This window comes from Penicillium daleae (assembly GCF_028827525.1).
Source record: "Penicillium daleae strain IBT 16125 chromosome Unknown utg000002l_segment0_segment0, whole genome shotgun sequence".
Lineage (NCBI taxonomy): Eukaryota > Fungi > Ascomycota > Eurotiomycetes > Eurotiales > Aspergillaceae > Penicillium > Penicillium daleae.
This window is the reverse complement of record NW_026623150.1, coordinates 6,532,374-6,549,290: the sequence shown is the minus strand read 5'-3', so window position 1 is coordinate 6,549,290 and position 16,917 is coordinate 6,532,374. Positions and strand designations below refer to the sequence as shown.

General features: G+C 51.0%; 3 protein-coding genes across 3 annotated transcripts; 1 reads left to right on the top strand and 2 right to left on the bottom strand.

The window, feature by feature from the left end:
- Positions 1–505: 505 nt before the first annotated feature.
- On the bottom strand, positions 506–1,290 carry N7458_003242 (cyanamide hydratase; the record flags this gene model as incomplete). Its single annotated transcript, XM_056906625.1, has 2 exons — positions 506–714; positions 765–1,290. 2 exons carry the CDS (start codon positions 1,288–1,290, stop codon positions 506–508), a joined length of 735 nt encoding a protein of 244 aa, XP_056770732.1.
- Positions 1,291–3,524: 2,234 nt separating this feature from the next.
- Positions 3,525–7,525, bottom strand: N7458_003241 (uncharacterized protein; the record flags this gene model as incomplete). Its single annotated transcript, XM_056906624.1, has 5 exons — positions 3,525–3,724; positions 3,944–4,184; positions 4,246–4,961; positions 5,040–6,866; positions 6,913–7,525. 5 exons carry the CDS (start codon positions 7,523–7,525, stop codon positions 3,525–3,527), a joined length of 3,597 nt encoding a protein of 1,198 aa, XP_056770731.1.
- A 672-nt stretch (positions 7,526–8,197) lies between these two features.
- Positions 8,198–15,603, top strand: N7458_003240 (type II myosin; the record flags this gene model as incomplete). Its single annotated transcript, XM_056906623.1, has 6 exons — positions 8,198–8,635; positions 8,691–8,834; positions 8,888–9,072; positions 9,129–10,514; positions 10,571–15,116; positions 15,172–15,603. The coding sequence occupies 6 exons, from the start codon at positions 8,198–8,200 to the stop codon at positions 15,601–15,603; spliced, it is 7,131 nt and encodes a 2,376-aa protein (XP_056770730.1).
- Between the last annotated feature and the right edge of the window lie 1,314 nt (positions 15,604–16,917).

The following is a 16,917-nucleotide window of genomic DNA, read 5'->3' as shown; positions in this document are numbered from 1 at the left end:
GCCATAGATCAGAGAGCTGATTCTGTAAACCTCCGACAAAGTGTATATGGTTTTTTCGCGCGAAGGGTGGGCATCCGGCCGTGAGAAGCTCAATGCCCAGGGACTGGACTCAAAATTCGACATGCGTTCCAATTTTGAAGTGATAGAATCTCAGGAGTCACCAAAATCACTTTTTGAAATGTAAGAATGCACTGTGATCGGTGAAGACTGAAGCCAGGATATACTTGGCCCCATAAAATTATCTAGTCAGGTATCGGAGCCTACCCCGGTTCCCATGGTTATGATGCGCCCGTCAATCTACAATTCCGCCACGTTTCTGGTACAGTAGTCGTAACTAAGTCAGATCCACTTGCAAGGCCAGTAACTCAAAGCGAGGTTAAGCCAAGTACAATACGTGCTACTTGAAAAGTTGCCAGAAGGTATCCAAGCAAAAATACATACTGGTGAAATGCAATTAATTATTTATCTCAACGAAACAAGACCAGAGCTCCAGCGCGTCAACCATCTACTCGTAAGGTGCCATTAAAGTGTTGCTGAGAACTTTGCTTGGGAAGTCCTCCTCGCCTAGAGTGCTCGTGTGCGACCACGGCTTCAGCCCATTCTCCCTTCGGATGGTGGAAGCAAAGCAGCCACTCCATTGCTTGCGTGGGAAGTGACGAGAGACGTCTTCAATGGTTTGAGGGTGCACATGCTCGCTGTAAGCACCAGTATTGTCTATTTTCCATTAGCACAGCACTGAGAAGCGTACCATGAGCACTACTTACCGAAAATGGTTGCCAACTGCAGCAATTGCCCGACCGCCGTGATTTTTCCCTTCTCACATAGATCTTGGTGCCGAATGATAGCTTCAACGACACTCTCGGCTTGGTCTCGAGGAGCAGCATCCCCAGATGAAGGAGAAGAAGCTGCTTGCAGAACCTCCAAGGCCAAGAAACCGCCGTAGAATTCAAAACTCAGTTTGGTTTTGGTTATATTCTCCTCGGTAGTACCGATGTCATGCAGGAGACAGGCTAGGAAATATGTCTCGTCCGTGAAACTCCAGGATGGGAAAAGGTGTCGCTTGATCGCCAGGCCAAAGTGATAAACGCGGAGCGAGTGATTGTAGGTAGGCTCTGGGAGATGCGACTGGGCATATGCGTTGATGCGGTGCGCGAGGGCTGTATCGGGGGTACGAGTATCTGCGACCGAGATGAAGGGTGCGGCAGAGGTGGGCTTAGCGGCTGCTAGTACTTCGGTTGCCGACGATGGCACCGCGGTAAACCCATATCGGATCTCAGATTCAGAAGCCATTGAAACTGTCAGAAAGTTGTTGAGATGATTTGGTGTCAGAACGTTGTTGGGATGATCTGAAGGTCTTTTGGTGAATGACTGAACTTGTGTGTCCTCTGCGAGGGTTCCTATCCTTTTATAGTCAATCCCAGGCTAGACCAGGCTGCTGACGAAAGCTCAGAATGACAACCCCAAGACTTATGACTTCACGTTTTCTCACAGGAATGCCTTCTAGACTGACTGCCCTTGGTGGTTTCTTCCCTTGCAGCCTCTGATGTTGAAGGCGTATTTTTGATGCTGACTGGCTTCGCATGAGATGAGACCCACCCCAAGGAACTTCCCGTTATGGCAACGAGATCGCCCTAACGAACCTTATTTTCTCCATCCACGGACTGATCTAGAAGACGATGTACAAACTGGGGTAATGATTTCAGATTCTGACTTGGGGAACGGGCTGCGAAGGATCTGGATTGCGACCGTGTAAGCGTCTAAATTACTAACACTGACGATCCTGAAAGCCTCCTCAATCTGCGGCGGTCATTTCCACAAGAGCGGGGCCGACATCCTTCTGCCATATGACGTGATAACCGACGCCTCCGGGCGCCCAGGGTATACTGTTGGTCGTAGTATTTGCCCGTGGGGAATCGGGATAAAGCTGAGTGGTGCACAACGTGAACGATACTGATTGGTCAGCGTTTAGCAGATTCCCGACACTCTCGTTGGTTCACTCTGACGTCATATTAAGCGACATGTTACCCCCGAAATATCAGGCATCTACATTGAGAGCAAACGACATAACGAAAGATTGTACTCCGTACATATGACTGCGTTACTATTACACCAGGTTACTGAAATTAACTACCCCTCTGATTTGGATTGACGGCTGTATATGGTTTTATGACTGCTTTACAACTATATGGGGGTGTGGATGCTCTGCCCCCTTGGATAACTGGTTGAATATATTTACCCAAACAATCCGCAGGTGGTCACCGCAACGCGGGCGCTAGCATCCTCGATGATACCCGACATCCATTTAGGTACCAATTTAGCATTTAGAACACCCTTCGTTCTATCTTCGCTTAACGACTCCTTATGTCCTGTATCGTAAATGTGTAAAGTTTGGCATTCCATCGAACTTCTGGCCCCTGCGTTGTCCTCTCCGACTAGTCTATACTTAGCAAAAACTCACAGGACTAGAAGCCCGTCCGTCAGCCGCCACAGGTACAACCAATTCCCGCACCCCTAGCATTTGCAGATACGATAGAACGGGGCATTCTGTAACGTATGCAAGTGCGGGTGTAATCATGCATGGAAATCGAGTCTCTCTACATTTCTTGCCTTTCCTGCTTAACCACTTACGCGATATAGTGAAGTAGGTTGCAACTTATTTGACTAGAGAGTAGGGGAGGCCCGTTGGCGTCGGATATCCCTCGAGTAGAGCTTACTTGTTCTGGATGGCGGTCAACTTGCCCGTGATACAGGTTGAGCATCGAATCAGATTCTCCAATTATCAAGCTGCTTGATAAATTTCAGCAGCAGCCTTTTTACCCAGCCCTGGAGGGATCACTATCGTTTGACCTCGGACCTCTCCGATCGATAACTCGTACGCAGCACTTGTTACTAAAGAGGATCTTTTGGGAATTAGAAAATCATGTTCACTGCTGCTATGAATATGTGCTTGAAGAGGATCCGTCGACCGACGAATCATAGTACTCATACACCCTCCACGTTCCAAAGAAAGAGTAGAAACTAGAAAACCATATCCGCGCGATGGGAAGCTCGGGCAAGATGCGCGGCTCCCCGAATCACTGAATTTGAACAGCAAAGCTACGACCAGCAGCTGGAAAAGACGCAAATATGCTCAACGCCAATTCACCGCGAGCTAATTATAGCTCAAAATGCGAGAAAACCGACGAAGATCAGAGGCTGATTCAGAGCGGGTCAAGATTACCCCAGTTGCATGAGGTCGGGATGCGATTCAAATGCAAGAAGACGCCGCGCTGGCTAATAATACGTGCACAAGAGCAAGATGGGGGGAGACGTGAGTCAAGGAAATGCTTCGGCTTCTAGCTGTGGGACGGGCGAAGAGGGTATCGCAAAGAAATGGTTGGTGTTGGATGGTAGAAGCTCGGCGGATACTCGCCAGCCGAGATGGCAGAAGGTAGTCACCAAAAGGTGAAGAAATGCCAGCTCACCTTTGAAGATGCCCGCTCATGACATGAGGGAACATTGTGCGTTGGAAAGGGTGTGAAACGTTACAGGGGCAAGACACGCGATGGGTCTTGGAGAAAGCGCCTACGGTATGCGGCTATCTCAGAAGCCACAGTGCTGAAATCTTTCACCTTGTCACGCCGCATCTCGTTGATGATCTCTTTCAACCCAGCAAGGTAGGTTTCTTTTTCTTCCTCGGTTTGTCCTTCCCGGATGGATCCCATTTGGATCAGAATCTTGTCATCTGTTAAGGTTAATAGCACTGTGGTCAGCGAGCGGACGGGGCAAGAAGGAAATAGCAAATGTAAAAATAGGGACATTGTGGCGAGTATGTTGGGTGTTGGAAAGGAAATGCAAAGGCCGGGAAATGGCCAGAACACCAAATCAGGGGCGAAAGGGTTATAGAGGCAAATAGAAAGAAAACCATATCGGAAGTTGCACGGCTGTTAATTTGTCGACGCACCGCTTAGATTCATGTCCCGGAAATGCTGGAATTCGCAGGACCGATCATTGCACACACCACCGGCCAGCTCGTACGGGCAAAGATATTTCATCGGATCAATGTCATGGCTGTAAGTCAGCGAACGGTAGCCGTCCGAAACCTCGTCCGTGTAGCGAGGGTGGTAGCGATAGGCCTTGAAGTATCGCAATGGACTGACGTAAGGAGAGAATTTGGGCACTGAGGTGTAGGAGGAGGGTTTAGCCTGTAGGGGATTAGTCCGTGATCATAATGAGCTTCTCCTCCAGGAAAGGTGTTTCTCATACACCGAGGATGTCCGCATCCGAACCCTGATATACTGGCCGCGCCTCTAGAAAGGACACCCGAGGGGCTTCTGTTAGTGGTTCTTCAATCGGGGGCACATCAAGCAAAGGCTCTCCATCCGCAGCATCTTCCAAGGGAGCAGGGGGAGGCGGGCTGTAGGCCGAGTGAGACGAGTCTGCATCAGTGTCCGGCTCAGGAGGTTCATAAGCTTCTGACTCCGGAGAAGATTCGGCATCAGAGAGATCACCCTCCTGGCCATTGTGATCAGTGGGTTCGTACTCTTCAGCCTCATCTTCAGCGCCTTCAACTGGAGGGTGGAGAGGGCGATCGGGTAGAGGATGGCCTAGAGTGTCAATTTGCATCTGGTCGTCGTCTGCCATCTGAGCCGACTGTGCTATGCTCTCTGCTTCAGAATCGTCAAGTTCTTCCTCGCTAGGGGAATCTTCGTCAGAACCAGATTCATCAGAGCTAGAGTCGCTAGAACCGGAGTCATCAGAGCTGGAGTCGCCAGAGCTGAAGTGATCCTCAGACTCATCCAAGACAGAAGTGGTGGCATCGGGCTGTGACGGTGCCGGGGCCTCATGTGAGCCGTTCACGGTATCAATGTTTGTGGGCTCATCAGCATAAAAGTCTGATTCAGAAGAATGAATTGCTGGAACATCTGCATCTGGAATCGCGACATCCTCTGCACCTGCGGCTGGCGGTGTGACTGCTGATACTGCAGGACAAGTATTAGTTATATGAGCTATCCACAGGTTCGAGGAGGGATAGAAGTAGCTTCTTGTCGGAAAAGTACCTTCTAGTGGGGCAAGATGTTGCACCTTCAACTGCGCCTGCCGACGGAGTTCATCCATATCCGCCATCGTCAAGCCACTGATCTCGCAGCTTAAATTCTTCAGCTCATCAATGAGTTGAAGTCGTCCATCCTTTTCGTCCGCGACAGCGGACAACAACTTGTCAGCCTCTTCTTTGCACGAAATAAGCTGGGAATCCAAGGAGACAGTTTCAGCATCCAAGTCGGGAAGGTCTTGCTCGATCTCCTTGATGCGCAAGATCTTGCGCCTGATCGTATCCAACTGTACACTGTCCATCAAAGCCAAGACTCTCACCGAAGACGGATTGAAAGAATCAATCTCATTAGGCCGGACAGCAAGAGGCGGCCTGGGTGTGATGCTTGCCTCATCTGCTTCTTTGACATCGGTGTGTGGGGGCGCAGGTGGTGTCTCAGCACGGTCGGTAGACGCAGCAGCAGAGGCCGGAGCTGATGAAGAAGCAGCAGAATCTTCCACAATGCGCGGGGATTGAGTTCGGCTCGCGGCAAGCTTTGCTTTCCGTCGCTCCTCCATCTCTGCAATTTTTCGATGTAGAGCTTGAATTTCGAGATTCTTCTGACGCATTTGCTCTTGATCGCCATGACGTATAGAACCTTGCGGAGTGGACGTAGAAGTCCTTGTGCCTGGAAAAGATCTCTGAAGTAGAGGCCGAGGAATTTCAAGAGGTGTGCTGATGGTCGCAGGTGCAGAATCCTGATCAGGACTAGAATCCACATCCATATCCTCGCCTTCATCATCTCCGTACAGAGATTCGTCGTCACTGATATGAATGATGAGTTTATCTGAATCAGGACTAGTATACGGGGCTGCTGCTTGGAAATATTTCTTTTGGGTGGCGCCTGCATCGTCGAAGTCGGATGCACGGGGTCGTTTCCGCTGATTGGCTCTAGCCAGTGGCGTCGAGTCAACTGCGATTCCCGCTGGCCCTCCACTAGGAGCTTGCAGTTCCACATCTGGGGTTGGCTCGGTGAGGGAAAGGCCTGGGAGGCCAGCGGTTTCAGAAGGTTGAGGAGCAGGTGGGCGGACAGGCAGTGGGTGATGAACGGCCGGTGCAGCATGATTCGAAGGTGTCAAAGGCCTGTCCTCCTGGGAAGACTGGCTGAGCTGTTGGGCCCTTTGCTGGCTCTTTAGTAATGCTTGCTTCTTGAGAGCCTCGATGCGCTGTCGCGCCAATTCAGTTTGAGCCTTGTTCTTCTCCCTCACAGGGGTTCCGTTCTCACTGGCCTTTTCATTAGAAGGAGTAATCGACGGACTAGGTGCAGCTGCCGCTGGTTGGCTCTGTTCTGAAACATCTTTTGGTGTAGTGGGCTGAGAAGCCTTGGCAGCTTTGGCAGCAAGCATTTTAGCAATGAGTTCTTTTCTCTCCATGGGTTTCCCGGCATCTGATGAAGCGGCTCTAGGAGCAGGATGTTGTGGAACATTGCTTTCATCCAATGGTGTTGCCTGCTTCTTTCCTTTGGGTTGGACAGAAGGTTTGAGTTTCGCGACTTTCTCGGCAGGGGCCACAGGTGCTGGTTTGGCAGGCTGAGGAGTTGAAACTCTAATACCGACCTCTTCGTAGAGTTGTTTCAAGATGGCAGGATTGATGCCCTCTGCCACCAACTCGTGATACCGGATGTTGTGAGGCGCTAGGCTAAGCAGAGCCCCCTGTGCTTGAACACGGAGCTGCGATGCAGTCCTGGAAGGTGGTGAGATATCTGGTACAGTCGTAGTTGCATCTTGTTTCTGAAGTTCAATTGCGCGATTGACCACATCTACGTCCGCAGACACCAACAGAGGGGGATTATAAGCTAGAAGAGTCAGTAAGAGCTGAAAAAAGAATAAGGGATCACGTACGTGAGCTACTCCTGGTAGAAGTTGACGATGGTGAAGACAGAGTTTCTCCCTCTTCTAAGCTCGATGGCTGAGCAGCAGATGTATGGCTCGCTTTGGCCTTTGTACTCGGACCCGCATTGACATGTTCCTCGACCTCGCCTTCACTAACCTCACCCTCTTCGCGATTTAAGTCTGACGGGCTCTGGGCATCTCTTACTCGACGCTGAGAGCCCGAAGGATTGTTTGCGCCGGCCCTGTCGGATTTCATGGATCCTGACAGAACGGTGGAGGGTCCTGGTGGCGCCGGCATGGGTGGAAACCCAAATGGTGGCATTGGCATTTGGGGAAAAGGCGGTACAAATTGCGATAGATCAATCTGACTCATGAATGGGAAGTGAGGAGGTAGAGACATGCCCGGATCGCCAGAGTTGCCCGTAACTGGGATATGCGAGTTGGCATTGGCACTAGCCAGATTGTATTCAAATGCCTGCGAAGGATGGGCCAGGGGTGGAGGCGCTGTTGCTGGCGATTCAGAGTTTGGGGCGAAATTTGGAGGAATCATCGCAGGAAATGGTGGCCACTGTTGTGCGAAGCTTGGGTGGCCACCAAAAGGAGGGGGTGGTTGATTTGACATGATGGATTCTGGAATCGGGGCACGGAGGGAGCGCAGAGGAAAGCCGGTATGAAATCAGTGTCCCATAGACAACGTTATCTAGGAAAGCATGAGTGAAGTCAAAGGTCCCATCCCATGGTCGTTGGCGTGTGATTAACTGCTAGTCGTTCCAAGCTTTTCGTAGTGACCGAATCCCAAAAGCGTATTCTACTTCCACTACCGTGAAGTAGACGCGCTGATGGATGATAGTTGAGAGTGAAGAGAGGAGTATGAAGCCGTATCGCCAAGTACCAAGGGCAAAATGGTTGAGAAGGACAGGGCGCTAAGCAACAAGGACGCGTGGGAGTATTCAAGGTTCTGGATCGTCAAAGGGTCAGATTAAGCGCCCGCGAAAAAAGAGACTCGATGCTCACGTGACATTGAGAGCACGGGCCAGCGATCGGCGGGAACCCGAGGAACACGCAGTGTAAACAAACAGCGTCAGCTCTCCGCTTTACATCACATCACACGTTGGTCCCCTCACGCCTGGTTCGAACATTGGGGTCATTTCTCCACGACCTCTTTCTGTTCTTTATCGCTTTCTTCCCCTTTCACACCCCACGTCACATTCCTTTCATTGCCTTTAGATTGCCTCTCTTGGCTATGGGAAACGATTGTTACCTCGAATAATGTGCTATTGAACAACCCGCCAACATGCTCCCCTCTCAACTCAACAGCTCGCCCAAGCGCGCCAATCCATTTGGGCGGTCCACTCCGTCGCCAGCACCACACTCACAAACACGGCCCAAATCTGCCATCTTAAGTCCGTCGAACGGATTGGAGTCAGCAAGAGGGCATCTTCGCAATGCATCAGTCTCACCGATCACTCCCAATCGATCTCCAGCAGCCATAACTCGCCAACGGTCCAATTCGGCACGTAAAGATGCGTCCTCAGGAACGTTTGCACCGAGCTTCATCAAGTCTGAAGAGCTACGACGGGGAGCAGATCAAGTCCGTGGTCTCGAGGGCGACAATGACTTCTCCGGAAACAAATACGTCTGGTTGCGTGATGCTGAAAAAGCATTCGTGCGCGGGCTGGTATTGGAAGAGCTGGAAGGAGGACGTCTTCTAGTGCAGACCGACGATGGCGAGGTAGGAGTGGTCTCTACACTGCGTGAGTCTTGGGCAGGACTGACATTATGTATAGCCGCGGGAAGTGGATGCCGACCAGGTTGACAAAGTCAATCCGGCCAAGTTCGACAAGGCAGACGACATGGCGGAGCTGACCCATTTGAACGAAGCCTCTGTGGTTCACAACCTGCATACCAGATACCAATCCGACTTGATCTATGTCAGTACCGAGAGATCCCGTTCGCCGCATAAACTAATCTCCATGGTCGATAGACTTATTCCGGGCTTTTCTTGGTGACAATCAATCCATACTGTCCCTTGCCAATCTACACCAACGAGTACGTGAAAATGTACAAGGGTCGTGGAAGAGAAGAAACCCGGCCACACATTTTCGCAATGGCAGATGAGGCTTTCCGCAACCTTGTGGAGGAAGGACAGAACCAAAGTATCCTCGTGACGTAAGTCTCCGCTTTGTAGCAAGGCTTTTAAGACCAGTCTGACCGGCGATAAATAGTGGTGAATCTGGTGCCGGTAAAACCGAGAACACCAAGAAGGTCATTCAATACCTGGCAGCTGTCGCAACTTCTGATACACCATATGGCCGGTCGGGAACAAAGCAACTATCAAATTTGTCCCAGCAGATCCTTCGCGCCAATCCCATTCTTGAAGCATTCGGAAACGCCCAAACTGTTCGCAATCATAATTCTTCTCGCTTTGGCAAATTTATTCGAATTGAATTCTCTCGATCCGGGCAGATCTGCGGCGCATGGATTGACTGGTACTTGCTTGAAAAGTCGCGAGTCGTCAAGCCCAACCCCAACGAGCGCAATTATCACATCTTCTATCAGTTACTGCAAGGTGCAGATCATACAACTCGTGAACAGCTGTTACTCCAAGATTTTCAGATTGAGCACTTTGCTTATACCAAGGATGGCAACGATTCGATTGTTGGGGTTTCCGACAGGGACGAGTGGAACTCCCTGATTGAGGCCTTCCATGTCATGAACTTCTCGGAAGCAGACCAGCTCTGCATCCTGCGCACCATCGCTGCTGTGCTCCACTTGGGTAATGTCACAGTGGCCAAGGAGAGCGTGCGCGCAGATCAAGCTGCCCTGGGCCCGGATGGATACGCCAGCGTGGAGAAGGCTTGTCAGCTTTTGGGTATTCCTGCTGAGCCTTTCGTCAAGGGATTGTTGCATCCCAGAGTAAAGGCTGGTCGTGAGTGGGTTGAGAAAGTACAGACACCTGATCAAGTGCGCCTCGCTTTGGATGCTTTGTCCAAGGGCATCTATGAACGTGGCTTTGGCGACCTGGTCACCCGTATCAACAGCCAGCTTGGTCGCTCTATGGCTGAGGATAATTACTTCATTGGTGTCCTCGATATTGCTGGCTTTGAAATTTTTGACAATAACAGTTTCGAGCAACTCTGCATTAACTACACCAATGAAAAACTCCAGCAGTTCTTCAACCACCACATGTTTGTTCTCGAGCAAGAGGAATATGCCCGGGAGCAGATTGAGTGGCAATTCATTGACTTTGGAAAGGACTTGCAGCCAACCATTGATCTGATTGAGTTGACAAACCCAATTGGTATCTTTTCTTGCCTCGACGAAGATTGTGTGATGCCAAAGGCCACGGACAAGTCGTTTACCGAGAAGCTTCACTCTCTCTGGGACCGCAAGACCCCTAAATACCGTGCCTCTCGTCTCAATCAGGGCTTCGTTCTCACGCACTATGCCGCAGAGGTCGAGTACACGACCCACGACTGGCTGGAGAAGAATAAAGACCCTATGAATGACAACATCACCCGTCTTCTGGCCGCATCCGATGACCAACACGTTGCGAACCTATTCGCAGATTGTGCGGACCCTGAGGAAGGGGGGATTATCCTCGAAGCCGGGTCAAGAAGGGCTTGTTCCGAACGGTGGCTCAAAGACACAAGGAGCAGCTCTCTAGCCTGATGATCCAGCTTCACTCGACTCATCCTCACTTTGTGCGTTGTATTCTACCAAATCACAAGAAACGCCCTAAGATGTTGCATGCTCCCTTGGTGTTGGATCAACTACGTTGCAACGGTGTTCTTGAGGGAATCAGAATTGCCCGAACCGGCTTCCCCAATCGGCTTCCATTCACAGAATTCCGTCAGCGATATGAGGTGCTTTGTCAGAACATGCCCAAGGGATATCTGGAAGGCCAGAGCGCCGCGCGAATCATGTTAGAGAAGCTTGGCATGGACAGGGCCTGGTACCGCGTTGGTCGCACCAAGGTCTTCTTCCGGGCTGGTGTTCTTGCCGACCTAGAAGAAAAGCGAGACCAACTCATCCGAACTATCATGACTCGCTTCCAGTCTATCGCTCGTGGTTTTGTCCAGCGGCGCATTTCCAACAAGCGTCTGTACCGTGCCGAAGCAACTCGCATCATTCAACAAAACCTCCATGCCTATCTCGAGCTTAAGAGTAGCCCGTGGTGGTGTCTCTTTTCCAGGATGAAGCCTCTGCTTGGCGATACGCGGACGGCTAAGGAAGTCAAGAAAAGAGATGATAAGATCAAGGAGCTTGAGATGAAGATGAAGCAGGAGCTTTCCGACAGGCAGAAACTAGATGAAGAAAGACGACGCACCGAGATCGAGATTCAGAAGATTCAGCAGACCTTGGAAAGCGAACGTGCTCTCGCCCTCGATAAAGAGGAGATCTTCAGGCGCCTTCAAGACCGCGAAGGCGAACTATCTGAAAAACTCGCTGAGGCTATTGCTGACCAAGAGAAGCTGGAAGAGCAACTTGATGACTTGGTTGATGCAAAGAAGAAGACCGATGAGGAATTGCAACTACGAATTACCCAGCTTGAACAAGCTGGTCTGATCATCCAGAAACTGGAGGCTGAGAAGAATGGTCTGCAAGCTCGCTTGGAAGAACTCGATGCTCATCTCGCGGGAATGGAGGGACAATTCTCTGGGAAAGATAGTCAGATTCGGGAGCTCGGCCAAGAGATCAAGATGCTCCAGAGTCACCTCAGCCTCAAGGACCGCAAACTTCATGAGTTAGAGGCCAAACTGTTGAAGACGGACCAAGATCTTGATGTCAAGCTGGCCAGCACTTCAAAAGAACTCGATAAGACGAAGAAGCAGCTGCGCGATACTCTGACCGAGAATCAATCGATCCGACAGCAGATCACCGATCTTTCCTCCACGACGACTAGTTATGAAGATCTGCTCCGTCGCAAAGAGAGTGAAATGGCTGTTCTTCGTAACGACTTGAAGAAGCACGACGAAGATAGACGAAATATGGAGGCCGAGAAGAAGTCTCTCTCTACTCGACACGACAACATGCAGGCACGTCTACGCGAGGTGCAGGCCGAGAGAGACGCTATGCGATCTGGGAAGACCCAGCTCGAGCGAGAAGCCGCAGATGTCAAGCGGTTGCTTGAAGAGAAGAGAACCGAAGACGTCGAAGCGGGAGAGAGCAGGAAGTTGTTGGAACAGCAAGTCAACGACCTCAAGGCCCAGCTCTTCCAGGCCGAAGCGGACCTTAGTCGGGAGCGTCAATCTAGAGATGATGTTCAGATGCTTGCTGAGCACAACCTTACTAAGTTGACCGACAAGTACAACTCGCTGAACGAATCTAAAATCGAGATTGAGAAGGAGATGTACATCCACCAGGACAGTCTCCGCCGTGCTACCGAGGCTCGTGTCGCGGCTGAGAAGTCGAGAAAAGATCTGCAATCTGAGTTGATCAAGCTTCGTGAACGATTCACAGCAGTCGAAAATGCTCGCTTGAATGCGGAGGCCGAGATTGAACGCAAGTTCAAGAGCCAATCTGACGAACGCATCGTGAGCATGCGTACAGATCTTGACGAGAAGATGCAACTCCTTGAAGACCTTGAGGCAGAGCGATATCAGCTTTCGATCCGGGTTCAAGAATTGGAGCATGCAATCTCCGAATCCGACAATTTCCGACTTCGTCATGACCAACATAAGGAACGCCTTGAAAGAGAACTCGTTACTTTGAAGGGACGACTCACAGCCTCCGAGAACGATAACAGATCCCTTCTCACCAAGATTCAACAAAAGAATCTCGACATTGCCCGCTCAAACTCCAAGGCGAGCGACAGCAACCGACTCCGGCTTGCAAACCTCCAGAAGGAGAAGAGCAAGATTGAGGAGGAGAATAAGAAGCTCCAGAAGCAGCTTGGAGACTCACAGCTTGCAATTACTTCTCTCGAGAAACAAAAAGAGAAACTGTCTTTGAGCCTGGAGGATCTCAATCATGAAGTCAACCGGGAGCACAAGAACAGTCGGAATGCCGAGAAAGCCGCGTCCACCGCGAACCTTCAACTCGCGGAGGCCAATAGGAACCTTGAAAACGAACGGCAGCTGCGAGGCCAGGCCCAGGCAAACACTCGACAGATGCAAGGATCTCTCGACAGGGCAAACAAAGAGATTGAGGACCTCCATCGCCAATTGATCCTGTTGCATCGTGTGTTTGAGCCCGAGGCTTCTGAGCCCACCAAGTCCTGGGAGGCTGTCCAGCCACATTTGTCGAAGCAAGTTGATCTGGCACAGGTGCTCAACAACGTACAACACAAGCTCCAAATCACAGAGGAGAAGTACGCACGTGCTGAAAGCCAGCTCTCAGACATGCGTCGTCGTCATGCCGACGAGATGAAGGAGCTAGATTCGAGGTACTCATCTTCGAGACGCGCTTTGCTCGAAGAGATTGATCAGAATGAAGTTGCCAACAACCGCGCACCTGCACACTTCCGGAAAAATTCTGAAAATGCTCTCAAGAGGATGTCCAATCCCACTACACCAAACAAACGATACAACAACATGTACGAAGGCGCGAATGACTCGGCCCGATCTGACAGAACAGTGGATACCGTGGGTTACCAGAGACGGATGGACACCGCGGCGGAAATTGAGGAGCTTCAGAACAAACTGCAGATGACCGAGATGCAGAACAAGCACCTTCAGAGCCAGCTTCAGCAGGTCACCCCGTCCCGGGATATCTGGCAGGACGACAGTCCATCGATCCGTCGCATGCAGCTTTTGGAGCGTGAGAACGGCCGTCTTCATGGCCAGCTTGACGATTCCGCTAAGAAAGTATCCGCCCTGGAACGCAGCATTCGTTCTGGGGAACTGTCTCTACGTGACGTACAGGCCAAGTCTCATGAGGAGTTGTTTGACCTGATCAATTCTCAGGAACAGTCTCGTCGTTCTCTGTTGAAGGTCCACAATGACGCATTGAGCGACTTCAGCGACGCGAAAGCACAGTACGAAAAGCTTAAGCACAGCAGGGCAGCCCTTGAAGTCGAGGTCCGAGACGCCCGATCCGAGGCCCAGGAGCTCCAAGCATCCAGAGAACAAGACCTTGCTAGTCGCAACCAGCTTCTTCAGGAATTTTCTGATCTGCACATTCGCCTGGATGCGGAGACATCTCGCAGTGCCGATCTTGAGTCAAGCCTGAGTCTGTTCAAGAGCCGTGCCGATGAGTACTTCAGCAAGCTCGAGCAAGCGGAGATCACTGTCTTGAAGGCCTCTCGCGCCGAGCAATTCGCCAAGTCTCGATGCCAGGAGGCTGAAGACACCTGTGCACAGATCATGTCTGAGCGGAAGGAGATGGACGCCCTTGTGGAGGACTTGCAGCGTCAAACGCAGTCTTTGGAAGCCCGTATGGAAGACCAGGCTGCAGAGCTACAGGGCGCCTTGCAAGCCAAGCAACGTCTTCAGAATGAGCTCGAGGACTATCGCAACCAGCGGGCTATTGACATTGAGGACAAGGAAACCTCGATGGAACAGACCCGGCAGAAGTACCAGCGTGAGTTCTCGACCATTAATGGTGAGCTCGAGATGGAGCGTGAGCGGTTACTTAATGTCCGTGGAGAGAACTCGCGGCTGCGTGAAGAGCTCGAGGATCTCCGAAGCAAATGGGACAATGAAGTCCTCAACAGCTCCACCTGGGCAAAGGAGAAAGCGCGCTTGGAGCTTGTCATGCAGGACATTACCAACTCTCGTGATGAAGCTGCCAGTGCACACAGTGAGGCTCAGGCTAAGGTCGTGTCTCTCCTCTCTCAGGTGCGAACTCTTCGTACCTCCGTTGATGATGTCACGGCCGAGCGCGACTTGCTTCTGAAGGACAAGAAGATGCTGGAAGGTCGCTTGGCCGAAGCTGGCGAACGTCTTGAGGACCTGGCAAAGGGTGAAAGCCCTTCTATGCGGAATGCCGCCAGCATGGACCGCGAACTACTCGAGCTCAAATCCAAACTTGCGCAACAGGAAGACGTCTCTTCCGCGGCTGTTGGTAAAATGCGTCGCGCCGATGCTCTCGCCACCGAAATGCAGAAGGAGCTCACTGCTGAGCGTGAAACCAATGCTCAGCTTTTCAAGGAGAAGGCTGGTCTTGAGAAGCAGCTGAAGGAGGTGCAGCTTCGCTGTGTGGACCTGGAGACTAAGGGCTATTCTTCCGGTAGCCAAGACGTTCGGTTCTTGCACAAGCGTATCAAGGAGGTAAGGCTTCGCCGCCTTTTCAATCGTGAAGTGACTGATTGCTAATTCATCATAGCTGGAAACCCATCTCGAAGAGCAAGAGAGCAAGCACACTGCTGAGCAGCGCTCCCTCCGCAATGTGGATCGTACCGTCAAGGACCTCCAGTCCCAGATCGATCGACGGGACAAGGTGAACACTCAGCTTAATGACGAGGTCAACAAGGCTCGAGATAGGATCGAAAGGCTTCTAAAGAATATTGAGGAGCTCCAGCAAGGCGATACCGAGACCCAACTGCAGGCTCGCCGCGCAGAGCGTGAGCTCCGAGAGGAGCGTGAGAAGGTACTGTACCTGGAGCGCGAGCTTGAGGGCTGGAAAGTGAGAAGTGCCACAATTGGTCGTGCCCCCATGGCGGCGCTCAGCGACGCAGGCAGTCGACGGGGCAGTGCTGTGTATGGCTACGACACGACGCCCCAGCGGAAGCCCAGCAACACTAAGGGCTTTCTGTGAATATGTTTGAAGGGACGATGTGGATTACGTTGGACGAGGAGTTGCTGTTATGTCTGTGATGTCTGTGCTTTCTTTTTTCTTTTTAACAGTCTTGCGGTTGGCGTAAATGTGCATCTCGGATAGTGACTCTTCGGTCTTTTCATGTTGGCCGTGGATCGTCCTGTTCATAATGAGTGAGGGACGGTCTGTGTTTCCACTTTGGGGTGTATGTATTGGATGGTGGTCTTGCTTTTGCATTTTCTCGTGCGGTTGTGGTCGTGATTTGGAGTAAATATGCTCGCTGGGTTTAGGACTTGATTATCTACGATACAAGAAGAAGTATGCAATTGAATCGTGATTTTATTAATCCCGCGAGCTCCCTGTTACTCAATAGTGAAGATGAATAACTAATTCAATCCCACTACTCTGTTGCTATGCCTTCTGATCTGGCGAGTAAGAAGAGCAGCAACGGATATCTCCAGAACCGTCTGATTCGTTCAGCAAAGCTTCAGCACAAAGGATCACGGATGAGAAGATACCCTAGGGATATTGCAGCTTTCTCACACTGTCTGAGATGTGTTACCCAAACTGAATTTGCTTCATACCAATGGCTGGAAGGGAAGGTAAGTGGGGCCAAATACTTTTGAGACCCTTTCGGGATTCCGCGAGACTGCCTGAGCCTCATCGGAAATTGAAAAGTCTTCCCTCGTCTTTCACTTTCCCTTCGCCAATCAAGCGGGATCTAATGGACCAATTGAATAGGCCCTTCCCGAGACCTCGTGGCTGCAGTTGACCATTCTCGAGACCCGCCAAGATGTGACGGCGTTCGTTGTTCATTTAGCAACCTCACTAGTGACTATGGAGCCCTTCCTAGCGTCTCCGTCGAGACCCTCAGGAGGCTCTGGTCCGATGATTCTGCTCACGCCTGTTAGCCTCATTTCCGGTCCCTTTTCCCTTCTCTTGCCTTCCGTCAATTCCGTCCAGATTCTCCTGGTTTGTGCCTATTGAGCAATTCCAGATCGAAAGTGGAATCCCTTTGGTGGGAAGCTTTCAACATGTTCTTCTGGCTACGCAGGTACGCATCTTCGACTCTTCCGATCTCGCTGTCAAGTTTTAACTCTCCTGACATTAATTATCAGTGTTTTGGTGGCTCTGAATGTGATATCATTCATTGCCCAATTCCGCCGGATTTATCAAACAAAAAGCTCAGAAAACATCTCGGTCATCTTTCTGTCCTTCAGCATCTTCAGCGCGACAGAGCAAGCGAATGTCTCTAAATTTCATGCCATGATGTATGGCCGAGACGGACAACCGGACTTCTTCGCCGAACTATCT